The sequence below is a fragment of the Corapipo altera genome, unplaced genomic scaffold (assembly GCF_003945725.1).
Source record: "Corapipo altera isolate COAL_440 unplaced genomic scaffold, ASM394572v1 0, whole genome shotgun sequence".
NCBI classification, from domain to species: domain Eukaryota; kingdom Metazoa; phylum Chordata; class Aves; order Passeriformes; family Pipridae; genus Corapipo; species Corapipo altera.
This window is the reverse complement of record NW_020884872.1, coordinates 81,003,672-81,019,265: the sequence shown is the minus strand read 5'-3', so window position 1 is coordinate 81,019,265 and position 15,594 is coordinate 81,003,672. Positions and strand designations below refer to the sequence as shown.

General features: G+C 37.6%; 1 protein-coding gene across 2 annotated transcripts in view; it reads right to left on the bottom strand.

Annotated features, from left to right (window-relative positions):
• SLC36A4 (solute carrier family 36 member 4) overlaps window positions 1-15,594 on the bottom strand; it is a 91,605-nt gene that overhangs the window by 49,719 nt on the left and 26,292 nt on the right. For both annotated transcript variants that reach the window (XM_027647076.1, XM_027647146.1), the window contains exon 9: window positions 1,901-2,070. In XM_027647076.1, the coding sequence (XP_027502877.1) occupies window positions 1,901-2,070 (170 nt within the window). The remainder of the gene's footprint in view (window positions 1-1,900; window positions 2,071-15,594) is intronic.

The following is a 15,594-nucleotide window of genomic DNA, read 5'->3' as shown; positions in this document are numbered from 1 at the left end:
TATAGCAAATAATTTCTTCCTAATATCTAATCTAAACCTGCCCTCCTTTAATTTAAAGCCATTTCCTCTTGTCTTATCACTATATGCCCTTGCAAAATGTCCCTCTCCAGCGCTCTTGTAAGCCCCCTTTAGGTACCAGAAGGTGGTCTAAGGTCTCCCTAGTGCCTTCTCCAGACTGAACAGCCCCAGTTTCCTCAGCATGTCCTAGGAGAGGTGCTCCAGCCCTATGATTATTTTAGGTTCTCCTCTGGCCTTGTTCCAACAGGTCAGTATCTTTATTGTGCTGAGGACCCCAGAGCTGGATGCAGCACTCCTGGTGGGGTCTCACAAGAGCAGCGTAGAGGGAGAGGACCACCTCCCTCAACCTGCAAGCCACACTGCTTTCGGGGCAGCCCAGGACACAGTTGGCTTTCTGGGCTGTGAGCACACCTTGCCAGGTCATGTTAAGCTTTTTCTCCATAAACACCCTCTAGACTTTCTCCCCAGGGCTAGTCTCAATCCATTCTCTGACCAGCTTGTATTTATGCTTGTGATTGCCCTGCCTTGCACTTGGTCTTGCTAAACTTCTCATGTATCTATGTACAACGAAAGAATACAAATATATATTGTGAGCAATATCTCCAAAAACCAGAACCACAGGCAAAACAGGAAAACAAAACGCCCCAAAGCTCAAAAAAACAAACCAAAAAAACTTTCCATAAAATGGAAAAAAAATTGAGGGACAAATCTCAGTTTTTACAACAGTAGTATAAAAACAAAACAAGTAAACAAGCAACAGATGAAAATTCTAGCAATCAAAAAAAATTCATCCTTCAAGACCCATTTTATTATACTTCCATGTATTAAACACTGGAATCAGACAGGTAATTAAACAAAAATATTAAAAATGCATGGCTCATACTGACTCCAAGGAATGAAAAGGAAGAAAAAGTGAAAAAGTAACACCTAAAAATTAAGAACTTTCTTTACACATGTTCTCCTCTTTTTCAAAGAGTAAAAATTGAGTCAGCACTCGATTCATTAAAGCAGGGTTTTTTTCCCCACATAATTTGAGATTTCACTACTTCAATAAGCTGCCACAACAGACACTGAACAAGTAGATGCAAGCACATAACCTGTAACACATTATTTGATTAGAATGAAAACATTAAAATACTTTTCAGTTTTAATACTTGTGCACTGCTGATATGCCTAATTTTAGGCCCATCAGACATAAAAGTACTAAAAAAATTTAGAGTTATCTTTAAATGAATAGTTACAGTATATATATCCATCCATAGACAGATACAGAACTAACAGTGCACCAGCTGAAATTGTCTTCAGTGCTTCTTTAGCATGTGACATGTGGAGCGCTCACAGCATAAAAAACAAAGCTAAAGAAAAAGTATAATATCCTTGAGACACTGGCAAGCATAAGCTTCACGTTCCTGATAGGAAGCCATTATTATATGTTATCCATGAATTTGCACCTGAACTACAAATCCATTCAGCTTTGGTGTCTTACATCCTAGTTGTTTACCTGCTAAACTCAGTGATTACACTAAAAAAGGGTACGATATTACCAGGATATCCAAGGTAAAAGTAGCTGTTTTCAGAACTGTGTTATAGCTGGTTGCAAACTGCATATTCTCCCCTTGAACAGTCCAGACCTAGTTTCTGCTAGAGATGGAATAATTTATAATAAAGATCATTGATCTGTCTCCATATTCAAATCCTTTTAATATGCAAGAAATTGCTGGCTAGGACCATAGCTCTAATGCAGAAGGCACAGACACAGTACATACATTATAAGTCTGAGCATCTATCAATTATAAGCCTGACAGCACTGAGGCACAGAATAATAATCTTTGCAAAATTCATGCCTTCTAGATTACTGCTTTTAAGTCACATACACACTTACCATTTATCTTGTGGCAGGTTTAAAGTTATGCTGCCTTTGACTTCATCCCCAAACCGCAGATATCCCAGAGTGGCTAGTGAGATATACAAGGTCATGACTATTCCCATCCCAATGTTCAATGCCTGTGGGAAACGTGTTGTGTCCTTCATTCTGTTTTCCAATGGCAGTACCTGGAAATAGAGGGAGAATCAATTACATTTTATGTCCTAAAACTACTTTTCTCCCCTATTTCAAAGCCAATTTCCAAAATTTTGCTGGTTTTATAAATAAATAAGATTATTCTACAATAATGTTTTACAGTCTGAACAGTCACAGTGTTGTAGGTACCCAACAGAAACATTCAGTTACTGAAAAGCACTTATCTTGACTGAAAAACGGCACCAGTATGGGAATATAAAGTAATATTTATAGGTTAGAAAAACTGTCAAGAGAAACTTATGTTGTCCAGATGCAAACACGTAGGCAATATGAGTAACATGAATTTTTTTGTAACAGAGTTGTTCAGAATCCAAGGATATTTCTCCTACTTCTGTTAGGTATGCCTGCATTGTCAGTATCCCATCACAGACAAACCTACTGACACCCAAGCTCAGCCTCAGCTCTCCCAGCAGGGAGGCTTGAGTCCATGACAACCAGAATACAGTCTCACACTCTTTTTCAGTTTTCTGACAAGAAATAGGGCGGGCCAGGCATACTAAGCACTGCTTTCTCTAGACATAGTGTACGTGCCTTGTGCCAGAACTATAGTCAATCTACCTTGCTGGGCTTGCCATCACTTCAAAGTGAAGACAGAGATGTTGCAACCATTACTGCATGAAGTTTGCTGGAGAGACTGCCTTTTACAGGTACTATATAACATTCAGGAAAATACACTTAGTAAGTTCCAACTTAAGTTTTTAGGCACCCAGATAAAATTTCTCGGCAAGGCAGTAAAACCAAGTAACAGGTTCACATGCTATTCTTTCCAGCTTGAATTTCATCAGCATTAGCAGATCCTATTACATCATTAAAACACAAGCTGAAGGTACATGCGTGTTCCTAGATAATCATACCTTCCCTATCTCTTTCAGAGAACTGTACACTCAGATACTCAATATGGGACATAGTTCAAGATTAAAACACCTAATATAGTTACATTTAATAAAACATCTAAGCTTCCATAATGAAGTTAGGTAATGAAGATCTCATCAATACAGTCAGTGGAATAAAGTCCCCAGTTCAGTCTGTCTTTTGGTAGACATGCTGGTTATATTTGATTAACAGCATGGCACTGTTAATTAAACAAGCCTGTCATCTCTAGTTAGCACTTATGTTAATCTAATACAGACAAAACAGTCTCAGTGCAACAGGTTTGCTCTTTAAAAGTTCCTGTTTGTCACACAAAATTGCCTTTTAAATGACTCAATATCTACTATTCAATTTAAGCAATGTGAGTTATGAAAAAAAGGATATTTCGTCCACTAATTAGCAAATAAATTTATATTTTGGATTACTAGCATATTATTTTTTATAGGGTAATCATTCCTTTCCTCCTAGTCACCCACTGACATTCACTTCCTGACTTATCACTGAGTATCACCTCTGCCAATCTATCCCATATTATTCTATTTCTCCTACATTAGAAATCCCAAAGAAGTAATTTTACACTTGGGAACAAAGAGGTCCCTTAAAAAGTGCATATTTAGAGGCAATTTTCATTCCTATTCAATCAAAATACATTATACATCTTAACTTCTTTACATAATTTGGAGCCTCCACTGCTGATGTTTTTCCTCCAGAAAAAAAATCTGAGCTTGGACTGTAACTTGATGGTGGGGAATGCAAAATTTAAACCAAGAAGAGTTTCAAAAATTAAATCAGTTTTTAAATGACTGATGAGCAGCAGGAAAAATACAAAAGGAAATATGTGGCTACAAGTATTACTTCAGTGTGACACAGACAAAACTTTCTGATTTCTCTGAATTAATTAAGCCTCTGTGCCTGTGTAGTGCTTATCAAGCCATCTTTTGATATTTAACATCAACAACTGCCAGTTAGAGCAGAGTACACCTCAGATTCTTTTGTCCTCAGTTGCAATTAGATGGTTTTAATACATCGCTCTATTAAGAGCTTTGAAGGATGAAAATTAATGGCAATTTTTTCCTACATTGGAGTTCTCCCATTCTTGACTTCCTACTAACAGACAGCATTTGAGTCTGAACCAGTAACAGAAACTCATTCAGCGTGTATCTGTTAATTCTCTGGTTATTATAAATGGAATATATTTTCCGCATAAGTTCTGCCATGTTTTACAGCTTCTGGGAACCTTAACGAGCATGAATTGCTACTTTAAGATCTTATTCCAAGCTACATTATCTCTGCAGAGCTGTAATGGCAACTGCTCACCCAGCAGATATCAGGAGTCTCTTAGTAAGTTCACTGGCCCACAGGTTTGATTTCCAGAGTCTCCGGCATTCATTTCATACACTCTTAGCAGAAGAAGGACTGTGAACTCAGATACACATGCTGATCATGGAAAAAATCTCACGTTTTTCCACCATGACTGCTGGCCAGAAAGGGATCCTTGAGACTGCCTGCCTCTCTGAACTTACAAAAGTAATCCATGAGTGACTAATAGGGGGAAAAATTTCCTGTGGTTTCACAGTCAGAGGGAGCTAAACTCAAAGACTATAAGAATGTTCATTATAATGGACCTGTTGGAACAGGTTCAGAAGAGGGTCACAAAAATGATCAGATGGATGGAGTACCTCTCCTACAAAGACAGGTTGAGAGAGCTAGGGCTGTTCAGCGTGGAGCACACAAGGTTCCAGGGTGACCTTATTGCAGCCCTTCAATACTTATAGGGAGTCTATAAGAAAGATAGGGATAGACTTTTTACCAGTCCAAGCATTTACCCACTGCTCCAAGTCCACCACTAAACCATGTCCCCAAGTGCCACATTTGCACGTCTTTTCAATATCTCCACGGATGGTGACTCCACCACTTCCATGGGAAACCTGTTTCAGTGCTTGACAACCCTTCCTGTGAAGAAATCTGTCCTAATATCCAATCCAAAACTCCCCTGGATCAACTTGAGACTGCTTCCCCTTGTCCTGACCCTTATTACCTGAGAGCAGAGGCTGACCCCCACCTGCCTACAACCTCCTTTCAGGTAGTTGTAGAGAGTCAGAAGGTCTCCCTTGAGTTTCTCTTTTTCCAGGCTAACCAGTCCCAGCTACCTCAGATGGTTTTCATAAGACTTGTGCTCCATGCCCTTCCCCAGCTCCATTGACCTTCTCTGGACATGCTCCAGCACCTCAGTGTCTTTCTTGTTATGTCGGGCCTAAAACTCAACACAGGATTTGAGGTGTGGCCTCACCAGTGCCAAGTACAGGGGGGACGATCACTGCCCTGGTCCTGCTGGCCACACTATTGCTGATACAGGCCAGGATGCCACTGGCCTTCTTGGCCACCTGGGCACACTGCTGGCTCATGTTCACCCACTGTTGACCAGCACCCTCAGGTTCTTTTCCACTGGGTAGCTTCCAGGACCCTTCCCCCAGCCTGTAGCACTGCCTGGGATTGTTGTGATCCAAATGCACGACCTGGCACTTGGCCTTGTTGAACCTCGTACAGCTGGCCTCAGCCCATCGATCCAGCCTGTCCAGATCCCTCTGCAAAGCCTTCCTACCCTCCAGCAGATCAACACTCCCACCCAGCTCAGTGTCATCTGTGAACTTGCTGAGGGTGGACTCGATCCCCCTGTCCTGATCACCATGGCCTCCAACCGTCACATCACCAGTCCTTTTCAGTTCACAAACAGCAGGTCCAGCAGGTACCTCCCCTGGTTGGCTCACTCACCAGCTGCGCCAGAAAGTTCTCTTCCACGCACTCCAGGAACCTCCTAGACAATTTCTTGTCTGCTATATGGTATTTCCAAAAGACATCTGATAAGTTGAAATCCCCCATGAGAACAAGGGCCAGCGACCATGAGATTTCTCCTAGTTGCTTATAGAATATTTCATCTGCCTCTTTATCCTGGTTGAGTGGCATATAACAGACTCCAAACAGGATATCTGCCTTTTTAATCTTTTCACATTTAACAAACTTCTTTTTACAGGTTGACAATATTATCATACAACTGTCTATCCGAAACTTAGTTCATAAATGAAAATAAAGAACCAGTGACACATACTATGTTTAATGTGTTTTGACTCCAAAGCAAGCATTCAATTTTTTTTTTAATTTATAGCTATACTGCAATTTTTTATTAGCATTTCAATGCAGTCAATTTGTTGCATTTCTCCAAGAAAAAAAAGACTTTATTAAAAGAAAATTACAAAACAATTTTAAACCATTATTGGACAATTTTCTTAAGCGTACTAACTCTCATTTTTTAACTAACCATTAAACCAAGTTTAGTCATTAAACACAATATCATTTCCTGCACACTAATGAGTAGATAAGAATAAAACTTACTCATCTAAATGTGTGTTCTCATATCACCAACCTCACTTTAACATTACAACCTTCATTTATTCTGAATTTAAGGAATAGACACACTAAAAAAATATAGGATAATATCACTAGTGAGACACATTAACATATTTAGATCTTGAAATTATATTTAAAGATACTAATTTATCCCTGCTTATCTTTGAATTATTATCAACACTAGATCTGCCTCCAGAGTGAACAGATGAGGATGCTAATGTAGCCTTTCCTGCATCACTCAGTACAAGCAAGAGTGTCCCTTCCTAGCCTCAGCACAAGCCTTCCCAGACTCAGGTACTCTCTCTGCATAGCAGTAGACATTACAAGACAGTTGCTGTCACTGCAGGAGGTGCTTCCCTTGGTAGAAATGATGCCCAAAGTAATTATGTGAAGAATTTGAGCCATGTTTTATACAGTATTCAGTATCACCTATTCCATATAAGATGAAAAGTTCTGCACCTTGCTGAATTAACATGAAGCCAAGTAACAATCAATTTATATATATTGTATATTATACAAACTCTCTGCTCCCTAAGCTGCTAAATTCCATCAGGATCCAAAGGATTAGTGAAGTGTTCACAAGGAGACAGAGGCTGACAGGAGATATGGTGTGAGCCAGTGCTTGTTCTGACACTGTGTCACTGTTGGGCAGCTGCTGGATAGATTTTCACGTAAAATTTCTTTCCAGTCCCTGCACAATCATTCTTATGATGACTTCAGAAAACCTAACATTTTATCTGAATGCAAAAGATATAAGGTTCTTTTCACAAATGCTTTTTAGTTTTGGTTTGATTACTTCCCTTCTGGAACACTGAAGCTGAACATGCTTTCTTGCCCTTTTTTCTAGAGCCAGAAATTAATTTCACTCTTCAATTCTTTTAAATTATTTTCTTAAAAAGGTAACACCTTACCTAGACAACTGAATAGCTTTGGAAAAAAAACATTCACACCTCTGATTCTTTCTCTCTGTCCAATATTGCATCATAACACCTCTCAAAGGGATATTGCATCAACTCAGTATGACACACTAAGGCTTCGCTGTTGCTCTGTGCTTGTTCAAACACCCATTTCTGCTACAACAGGCAGTATCATTCATCTAGTCCAATACCTCCTACACTCTTCAGATCTATAAGTACATACACAACCACTGCACAACCTAGTGATGGCAGATACTAAGGTCAGGGGAAACTTCAGGGAATAGTCCTCCATCCCAAGCAAGGTCTCTGGAGGCAGAATGATGCAGGCAAGAGAACTGGAAGATGAGTTGAGATTCAGAGTTTCAAATATTTTTTTTTTAACCTTTTCTTTTTTAAATGGGTCACTTCCATGCTTCTTATTTCCATGCTCTGCTTCCTTCAAGCTCTTTCTCCCTCATTTCACACTAGTCCCTGTCATAGTCCCAAACACCTATGAAATCAGGTATTTTAGACAAAACCGATCCTTTTCATAATTTCTCATTTTCTATCATTGTTTTCCCTCCTCACTGAATAAATTCTCTATCATTTTTCTCTGTCACTTGCTTCGTAGAGCTTTTCCTATAATTTTTGAGACATTTGCACATGTCACTACCATTATCTTCCTTGAAACTTAATACTTGGTTCGTTTAGTTACTATCAACCTTTGGTTTCTTAAAATTACAAAACAAGCATAATCCATCTTACTTTCATCCACAAATAAATTCAAAAGAACCCATCATTTACTGGCAAAGAAGCACAACTGATTCTTTGAAATAACCTGGCAAATATGCTATCATCCATTATGCAAACTGTTTTCCCTTTCATTTCAAGCTCCATGAAGTAGGCATAAACATCCCCAATAATACCACTGTCTCCCCATCCCTTGCCTTGAATATCCTGCTACACTCAGTCTTTTCTGCAACTAAGCTGCAGGGGACTGCCTAATACTGATTAGAAATCTCTACTGTATGTTTTATATGACTGGAGCAAAAAAACCCTCACGAGAGAATTCAACCTGCAGGTAATCAGGTAAACTGTGATTTAATTCTCATGGCCAATCTTGTAATGGATAATTTAACAGCAGACACACTTAGTGTTTAAATACATATGGTTATCTTTCCCTTTCTCAGGAAATACCACTAAAACGGCAAGAATGAAGCAATCCTCCATCCCTGCCACTTCTAAAATATGTATTTCAGGCGGAAGAGACAGCTATACAAAAGATTTTATTAGTTTAAGCTAGAGACAACTCGAGAATTTTGGAAAATTAAACCAAATATATTTATCAATTTACTCATGGGAAAAAAATCCATCTATAATCATGTCCTACAGCAACAAGATAAAGTTCTATTCAGTCAAAGCAAAAAAGCTGAGGAAGCTGATACTGAAGGTATTCAAAGTATGTAACCATAAATTCTACTATCTAACCTCCAAAGACAAAATATTAAATCCTCAGGAAACCAATGGAGGCCAGGCCTGGCCCATTCTTTCTTGTCTGCAGAAGGTACCAATGAATTCATCTGTTCACTGAAAGGTGGATTTACAACCATACAACGTACCAAGGGACTGTCTGCAGCAGAAGTATGGTTTCTCCAAGTAAAATAATAATCATAACATACACCAATATTACATTGCTATTCTTTGCTTGCCTGTCCTTGTTCATGTCCTCTTGCACTGCATGAGACAGAAAAAGTCTCATGTAATATTGTGAGCAACAGGTTTTTATGCACTTTTGGATATGTTTTTAAAGCTCACTCTCTTTAGGAAGATACAGAACATCACTGTTTGGAAGACGTACAATAAACAATCTAATTTTCCTTAACAGTTCTCTCATGACTGCAAATAAAAAGGCAACCACTATTACCCAAGGAAAGATGCAAGCCAAACGGTGACCATACATCAATTTTTATAGTAAAAGTTTTATATGAAATAAATAAATCCAGAAGACAAATTCTCACTACAGAACACTACCTTCTGAAATCTGCTGAGAAATTTCAATCTCTCCAAAAATCAATCTCCTCAGATTCCAGCAAAGCAGCTTCCTACCTGTTTCACCAGGAAAAAGAACTATTCATATACCCCAAAAAACAAAACCCATTCTATTTGCCTCTTCTGATGGCCTTGATTTAACAATGCTTGCAGGAATTGTATAAATCCTACTTCACTTGTCATCTAAACCTCGCATTTTCTACAGAGGTTCTTTTTTCTTTTTCCCTTTTTATGCTTAAGAGCCTGTTTATCACTTCATTGTGACATTTCGTTAATCTTTAGCTTCCTCTGAAATTTAACAGAAGCTCTGCAAGTTTGTGTACTATCATGTCTTATTTGACTTTATTCGTGCATGAAATCAAAAATACTCCTCTCCAATGCAAACTGAAAATGAAAAAGCAACATCTTTTTTCAGTCACTAATACTTTTTAAGTATTTGTCCTATTGATATCACTGAAGTGTTATTTGCCCTTTACAATAGTATGCAATTTTATCCAGCAAAAGATATGTCAATAGAAAATGTTACTCAGCCTACAGACCATACAATACTATATTCTAATATGTCCACTATAAATTACGCTTCTCTCAAAATTTCTACCAGTTAAGTGCTAAAAGAAAATATTACTTAGAAACACAAACATTGCTGGAGGCTATGTTTCAATCTACTGCAATAATAAATAAAGGTATAGTATATGATCATGTATTTCTGGACTCCCTCTGGCTCAAGAGTTAAAAATTAGTATTTTCAGCCATAAAATAATTATTTTTCAGCTGTCTCCACCATGCTTGATCCAGTAGACTTAACTTAAAAAATAAATATGTTGGCAAAATATTTAAGAGGTAAACCAGAACTTAAACTTTATTTATTGTTATGTTTAGACACACATATGCACATACGCTGCAATGCTACCTTCGTCACTGAAAAGGCTGCAGAGAATCTATTATAGATGGTAAAGATGCTGCCAATTAAACAGCAGATACGAAAATCTAAACCCAAGGATGCAAGTCTTTATTCTAGCTAGCTGCTCTCTCCAGGAAAAGTTACTAATGTTCCTGCATCTTCAGAGCTATATTCAAAAGGTTTGTCACATACTGAAGACTCATATTTCCATATTACTTAGACAATTCCATACACTGTAGAGAAGTACTCAGTCAGAACATATCAGAAAGGAAATCTTGCCTCAGGCCATTACAAGTAAGTTTAACATAGCAGAATATCCTCAGAGAACTCCCACCTTTCACATTTTGAGGATACAAGCCTTTGCATCATCTCAAAAGAACACCAATGAAATGATACATCCTGGGCCAAGTAGATGATCGGCCACTGGGTTTCTTTTTTTATTTTTTAAAGGATAATATTAATCTGGCAAAAGAGTTTTTGACAATGAGAGGCTTTTATCTCAAAGCCACAGGCCTAACAAGCTCATCTGCATTACTTTCAAAATCCAAATAATGACATTTTAAAATTATAATCCACTTAGTTTTCTCTTTTTAAATCTTCTGAAATTGGTTAGCTGCTGCCTAATGTGATTCCAGAGCCTGTCTTTTGGTATACAAATACCACCATATCTTCTACTGCAAAGCTCTGATATCCAAGTTCAAAAGCAGTCTGAATAGACGTTTTCAAGTAATAGGCTAAAATATAAGAACTCTTATTTTCCAAACCTGAAATTAATGTTGGGAAGTAATGTTTTCTCTTCACTAAGCTAATCTGTCTGCAGTACTCAACAGTACTGCAGTACAGGGGGAAAAAAAAGTCATACTCAATTGTACAAACAGTAGTTAACTTAGCATATTTATATGTAATGGAGAAGGAAAATCATATTTCCTGTGTAAATGTTATGAATCTATTTCATCCTCCTCCTCTCTGAAGCTTATTATGAAATATGACTTCCACATTTGGATTTGATTTTTTAAATCTAGGACAGAAAAGCTAGTCAGACTTTTGCTGCAAAACATTTATTGAGTGTAACTGTTATTACATAAGCACAACATTATGCAAAACTATTACCTCCACATGGTAATGCTACAGACAGATTCAAGCCTGAAGGCTTTGGTTTTACACTTCTAAAAAGTGTGTTCAAGAGGCTTAACTACATTTAGGGCACACTCAGTCTGAAGTTACTTTTAGTTCAGTAACAAAAATTTCACATTCGTTATAAAACCAGGCCTACTCACCACCTTTGGAATATGAAAGAGGAACTCAAACATGGTTCTTACAAAATAACGTTACGTGTTCCATGAAAAGACACATTCACTGCATTCCATCACCTGCAGCTGCTGTATTCAGTAAGTAGCACTGGTGCTCTATTCTGTGGCCTGAACACCAGTCCCATGATCTGTCAGGCAGCATCATCTGGCACAGAGAACCCATAGCCAGAGAGAAGCAAAAGCACAGAGGGAAAGAAGCAGCCACAGAACCTCTCATCCCCAGCAGAGTCCTGTATTCAAAAAGGTCTAAAAATACATTTTCTCCATCTCCTAATCAACATACTGCCTTCTGAACCAAAATCTTCACTTTAAAGCTTAAAAAACCCCAAGTATCTTAAGCGGTTTGTTGTATCCATTTTAGAGTACTGCACTTCTGTTGCCACTACTGTTCCACAAACTGAACTGGTATCAGAAGTCCATACGATTTTCACAAGGTCACCCTGATGATCTTACAATCTTAAAAGTGTTGGAATTCCAAAACAGTTCTCAACACCGTGAATGATAACCACCAGACTGACAGTACTGAGCTTTCAGCTGCTGTTTGCTAACTCAGTATCAAGGGATCACTGGGTACCCCTGCTGCCAACTTGTCCTCTTTCCACACAGTAATGACTACCACCCAGCTGCCAAGACATTCACAATTTGCAGCAGGAACCTTTTACCAATGTGCAGTAACCCCATTTTTACAGACAACTCAAAAAGAGAGCAAAGAAATAAATAGCACAAGAAACCAACTGTAGAACTCTTTAATCCTGTTACGAGTATCACTGAGAGTTTAGCATGAATTAACATTAATCAGCTCTTTGATAGCACTAACCTTATTCCTTATTCCAGCAGTTGTAGCAATAAGCAAACAACTTGCCTGGACTTTAGCAAAATGACAAAACTGTTCAAATCTGCCATCAAATAAGAGTTTAGACTGATCTCACAGGCAGACATGAACAGCTCAATTCATCATCATCATATCATCAATTCATTATATCAATTGCTTTTATTTTAATGAAAAATATCTCAAAATAGTTTTATAACACTGGTTGATGAAATGTTTAACTAGCTTTTAGTATTTCACAAGTACTAGTTTCTAGGCACTGCCTTGGTTTCTTTGAGATTCTATATTTCAATTTTAAAGAGTCTACCTTTCCTCCTTTGAGTTATTACAGACTCGAATCAGTAAACTTGAGGGTCTTAAAGTTTATTTATCTACGGATCAACGACAGTTAAAGCAACAATATTCTAAATTGCTTTCATACTGCTGATTTCCTTATTATACAGGGACAGTTAATCAGTCCTAAGCTAATAACAAAGTTTAACCAAAACTCATGTTCATACACTCACCATCTATAAGAGAAACATAATCTCAGCAGATCAAGAAGAAAATTTTACTGTGAATCTGCTGAATCATTGCAGCTTCCCAAAACATGTTCCCTAGAGTGAACAGGACTTTAGTCTCCTCTATTTTATTAGTTACTAATGAACTATAGTCATATTTGAAGTGATGACAAGTGCTAAACTAAAAGGAAAAAGATCAGTATATAAGAAGCTTTTTGGAACAATGGGATGGAAAAAAGATCTGTGCTAGAGTATTTCCCCTGTTATTTGCTTCAAAGAAACCAGACAGACATGTTTCCACACTGAACATGCATTATGAACTGCCACTGGCTTTCTGGCAACATTACCCTCTCTTCTGCTAATAAAACCAAAATCAATTATGTATCTTTGAAAATAAATCTTCCCAACTGCTATGGCTCAAGCGCCTTGCTTTGTACTGTGTCTTTATAGATCATTTATTCTTCTACTTGAGTTGTTCATCATTAAATACTCTTAGCAGGAAAGACTATTTTAAACATAACAATGGCAGTAAAAAACCCACACTGAGGGAACTTTTCCTCTCTTATCAGGTTCTGCTTTAGATGCCTCAACCAGCCCAAAAAATTCAGAATTTCATTTACTGTCCCTTTTCATAACATCCAATAATCTGGCAGCTCTCAGATGAGAATTAGCATAAGGTATGTTCAGAATCAAGGAATGGGAAAAATGAGACCTCATAACTGCTTCAGGCCAATCTATTGCATGAAATTAATCAATCAGAATCCTCTTCTGATACAATTAAGACCTTAAGGCTTCTGTTCATAATGCCATGATCAGACAGCTTCCCAATGATATGTGTTGTTTGCAAGACATTCCAGAACAAAATCTAAAATCAAGTCTCTAACTACAAGACCAAGATTATAAAAATTCATTTTGAGTGCCTGCAGTCAGAGAAAGTAGACTAAAGAGTCAATCTAATTAAATGGCAGGTGTTTTTTTTTTTCCTTAACAGAACAACTTAACCACAGATATAGGAATGACAATAAATAAGACACAGGGTAACAAGTTGTCACACATTAGCTACATACAACAGGTCTATGATGGTGACTTACGGAGCTGTAATAACTAGCTATCAATTAAATCAATCACCAAGAATTGTATGAAATATTAATTATGTAAAGAGGAAATGTCTGTCTTGCTTTACTTCACTCATCTTTTTTTATTTCATGTTTCAACAACTTTGTTTAGTTTCGATTATCCAAACCCCTAAAATAATATTTTTCTTCAAATCTTCTCTATGATGCCTGCAAGTAGAGCATAAGCGTGCACAACAAATATTCTGCATGTCCAAAATATCCCTGGAAGCAGAGGCATCTTAATATCATTCTGCATATAAGGAAGAAACATTAAGTTCTAGATTTTTCACTCTACATTAATTTTAATTTGTAAAGGTAGCCATGTTTTTCTAATGGTCCTGTGCAATGTAAACACACACATACAATGTCTATCAAACCATAATGAACATAAACATTTAATTAGTTTGTAAACAGCAGTATTTTTGTGCTTTAAATGTACAAATAGAATGAACCCTCTTGAATAAAAGATAGAAAAAAATCAGGAGTTCTAAAGATGTCATTAGTAACAACCAGGGATTCAATCAAGCAAATGCTCTGGGCAGTTCTTCAGAAGTTTCGGAAGTCTGCTGCTGATGTAAATTTAAGGAGCTCTCTAATGTGGGATCTAATGTACCAGAAAATGATTACCATAAATCAATTCCCTACCTATAATTCAATAAACTACTGCTACCAAATGATAAGCCTTCCCCACTTTCCTGAGGTTCACAGGAATCTCATTTGGGATTCCCTGGCTACAAATACACATCTGTGTGCTATGCAGCACATGGGCAAATCAAATACAACTGGGACATGTATCAGACCTACTGTACATAACACACACAGTAGGTGAAGTCCGACAATGGAAGGGTCTTCTGAGAGGCCAGGAAGGGCAGACAATTGCTTGGACTCCTCTTCAATCACCGTGGCTACACCAAAAGCCCACCGGTACCCTTTCAGGTCCTTGACTATATAACTACCTTGCATAGTCCAATCTGTCTGTTTCATTGAGCATGGGGTTTTTTTCCCAAGATCCATAGGCATCAAATAATCTCAGACAAACAGCTGATTTCTTATGATGAAAGTTCTGGATGATGAAATGAAAGACATCCAGACACAGTCAGATATAGGGTAGCTAAAACTCCGAATCTGTCAGTTCACACCTGAGAAACAGTGGAGAACACTTTGAAAACACTCTTTTGCACCACAATAGGAGTTATTCAGCTCTTCTGCCACTGATAACACAGCATCGAGGTAAAATAATCTAATTTAAATCAGAGTTGACAATTCGAGAAAAGAAAACAGACTTGAAAATCTCCTATGTTATGTCAATGACAGACAATCATTTCAGATTAATTGCATCCCGGTTTGGGATTGCTTTAGTTTGTGGATTTTTTTGGGGTTTTTTTGGGGGGGAAGAGGAAGCAGTTGGTTGTTTTTCAGTTTTAAGCATACAGTAACACTTGCTGAAGTATGTAATTATATAACAAACAAAGTACATAGAGTAATTTCCCAACAATTTAAAGACATTGTGACCTGCCATTCCCAGAAGTCTCTTCAGCTAGTTTTTAAAATATATTGTAGGGAACAAAAATGGTTGACTAACCTGAAGACTTTGCCAGTTTGAGATGTTTGACTGAGTAAG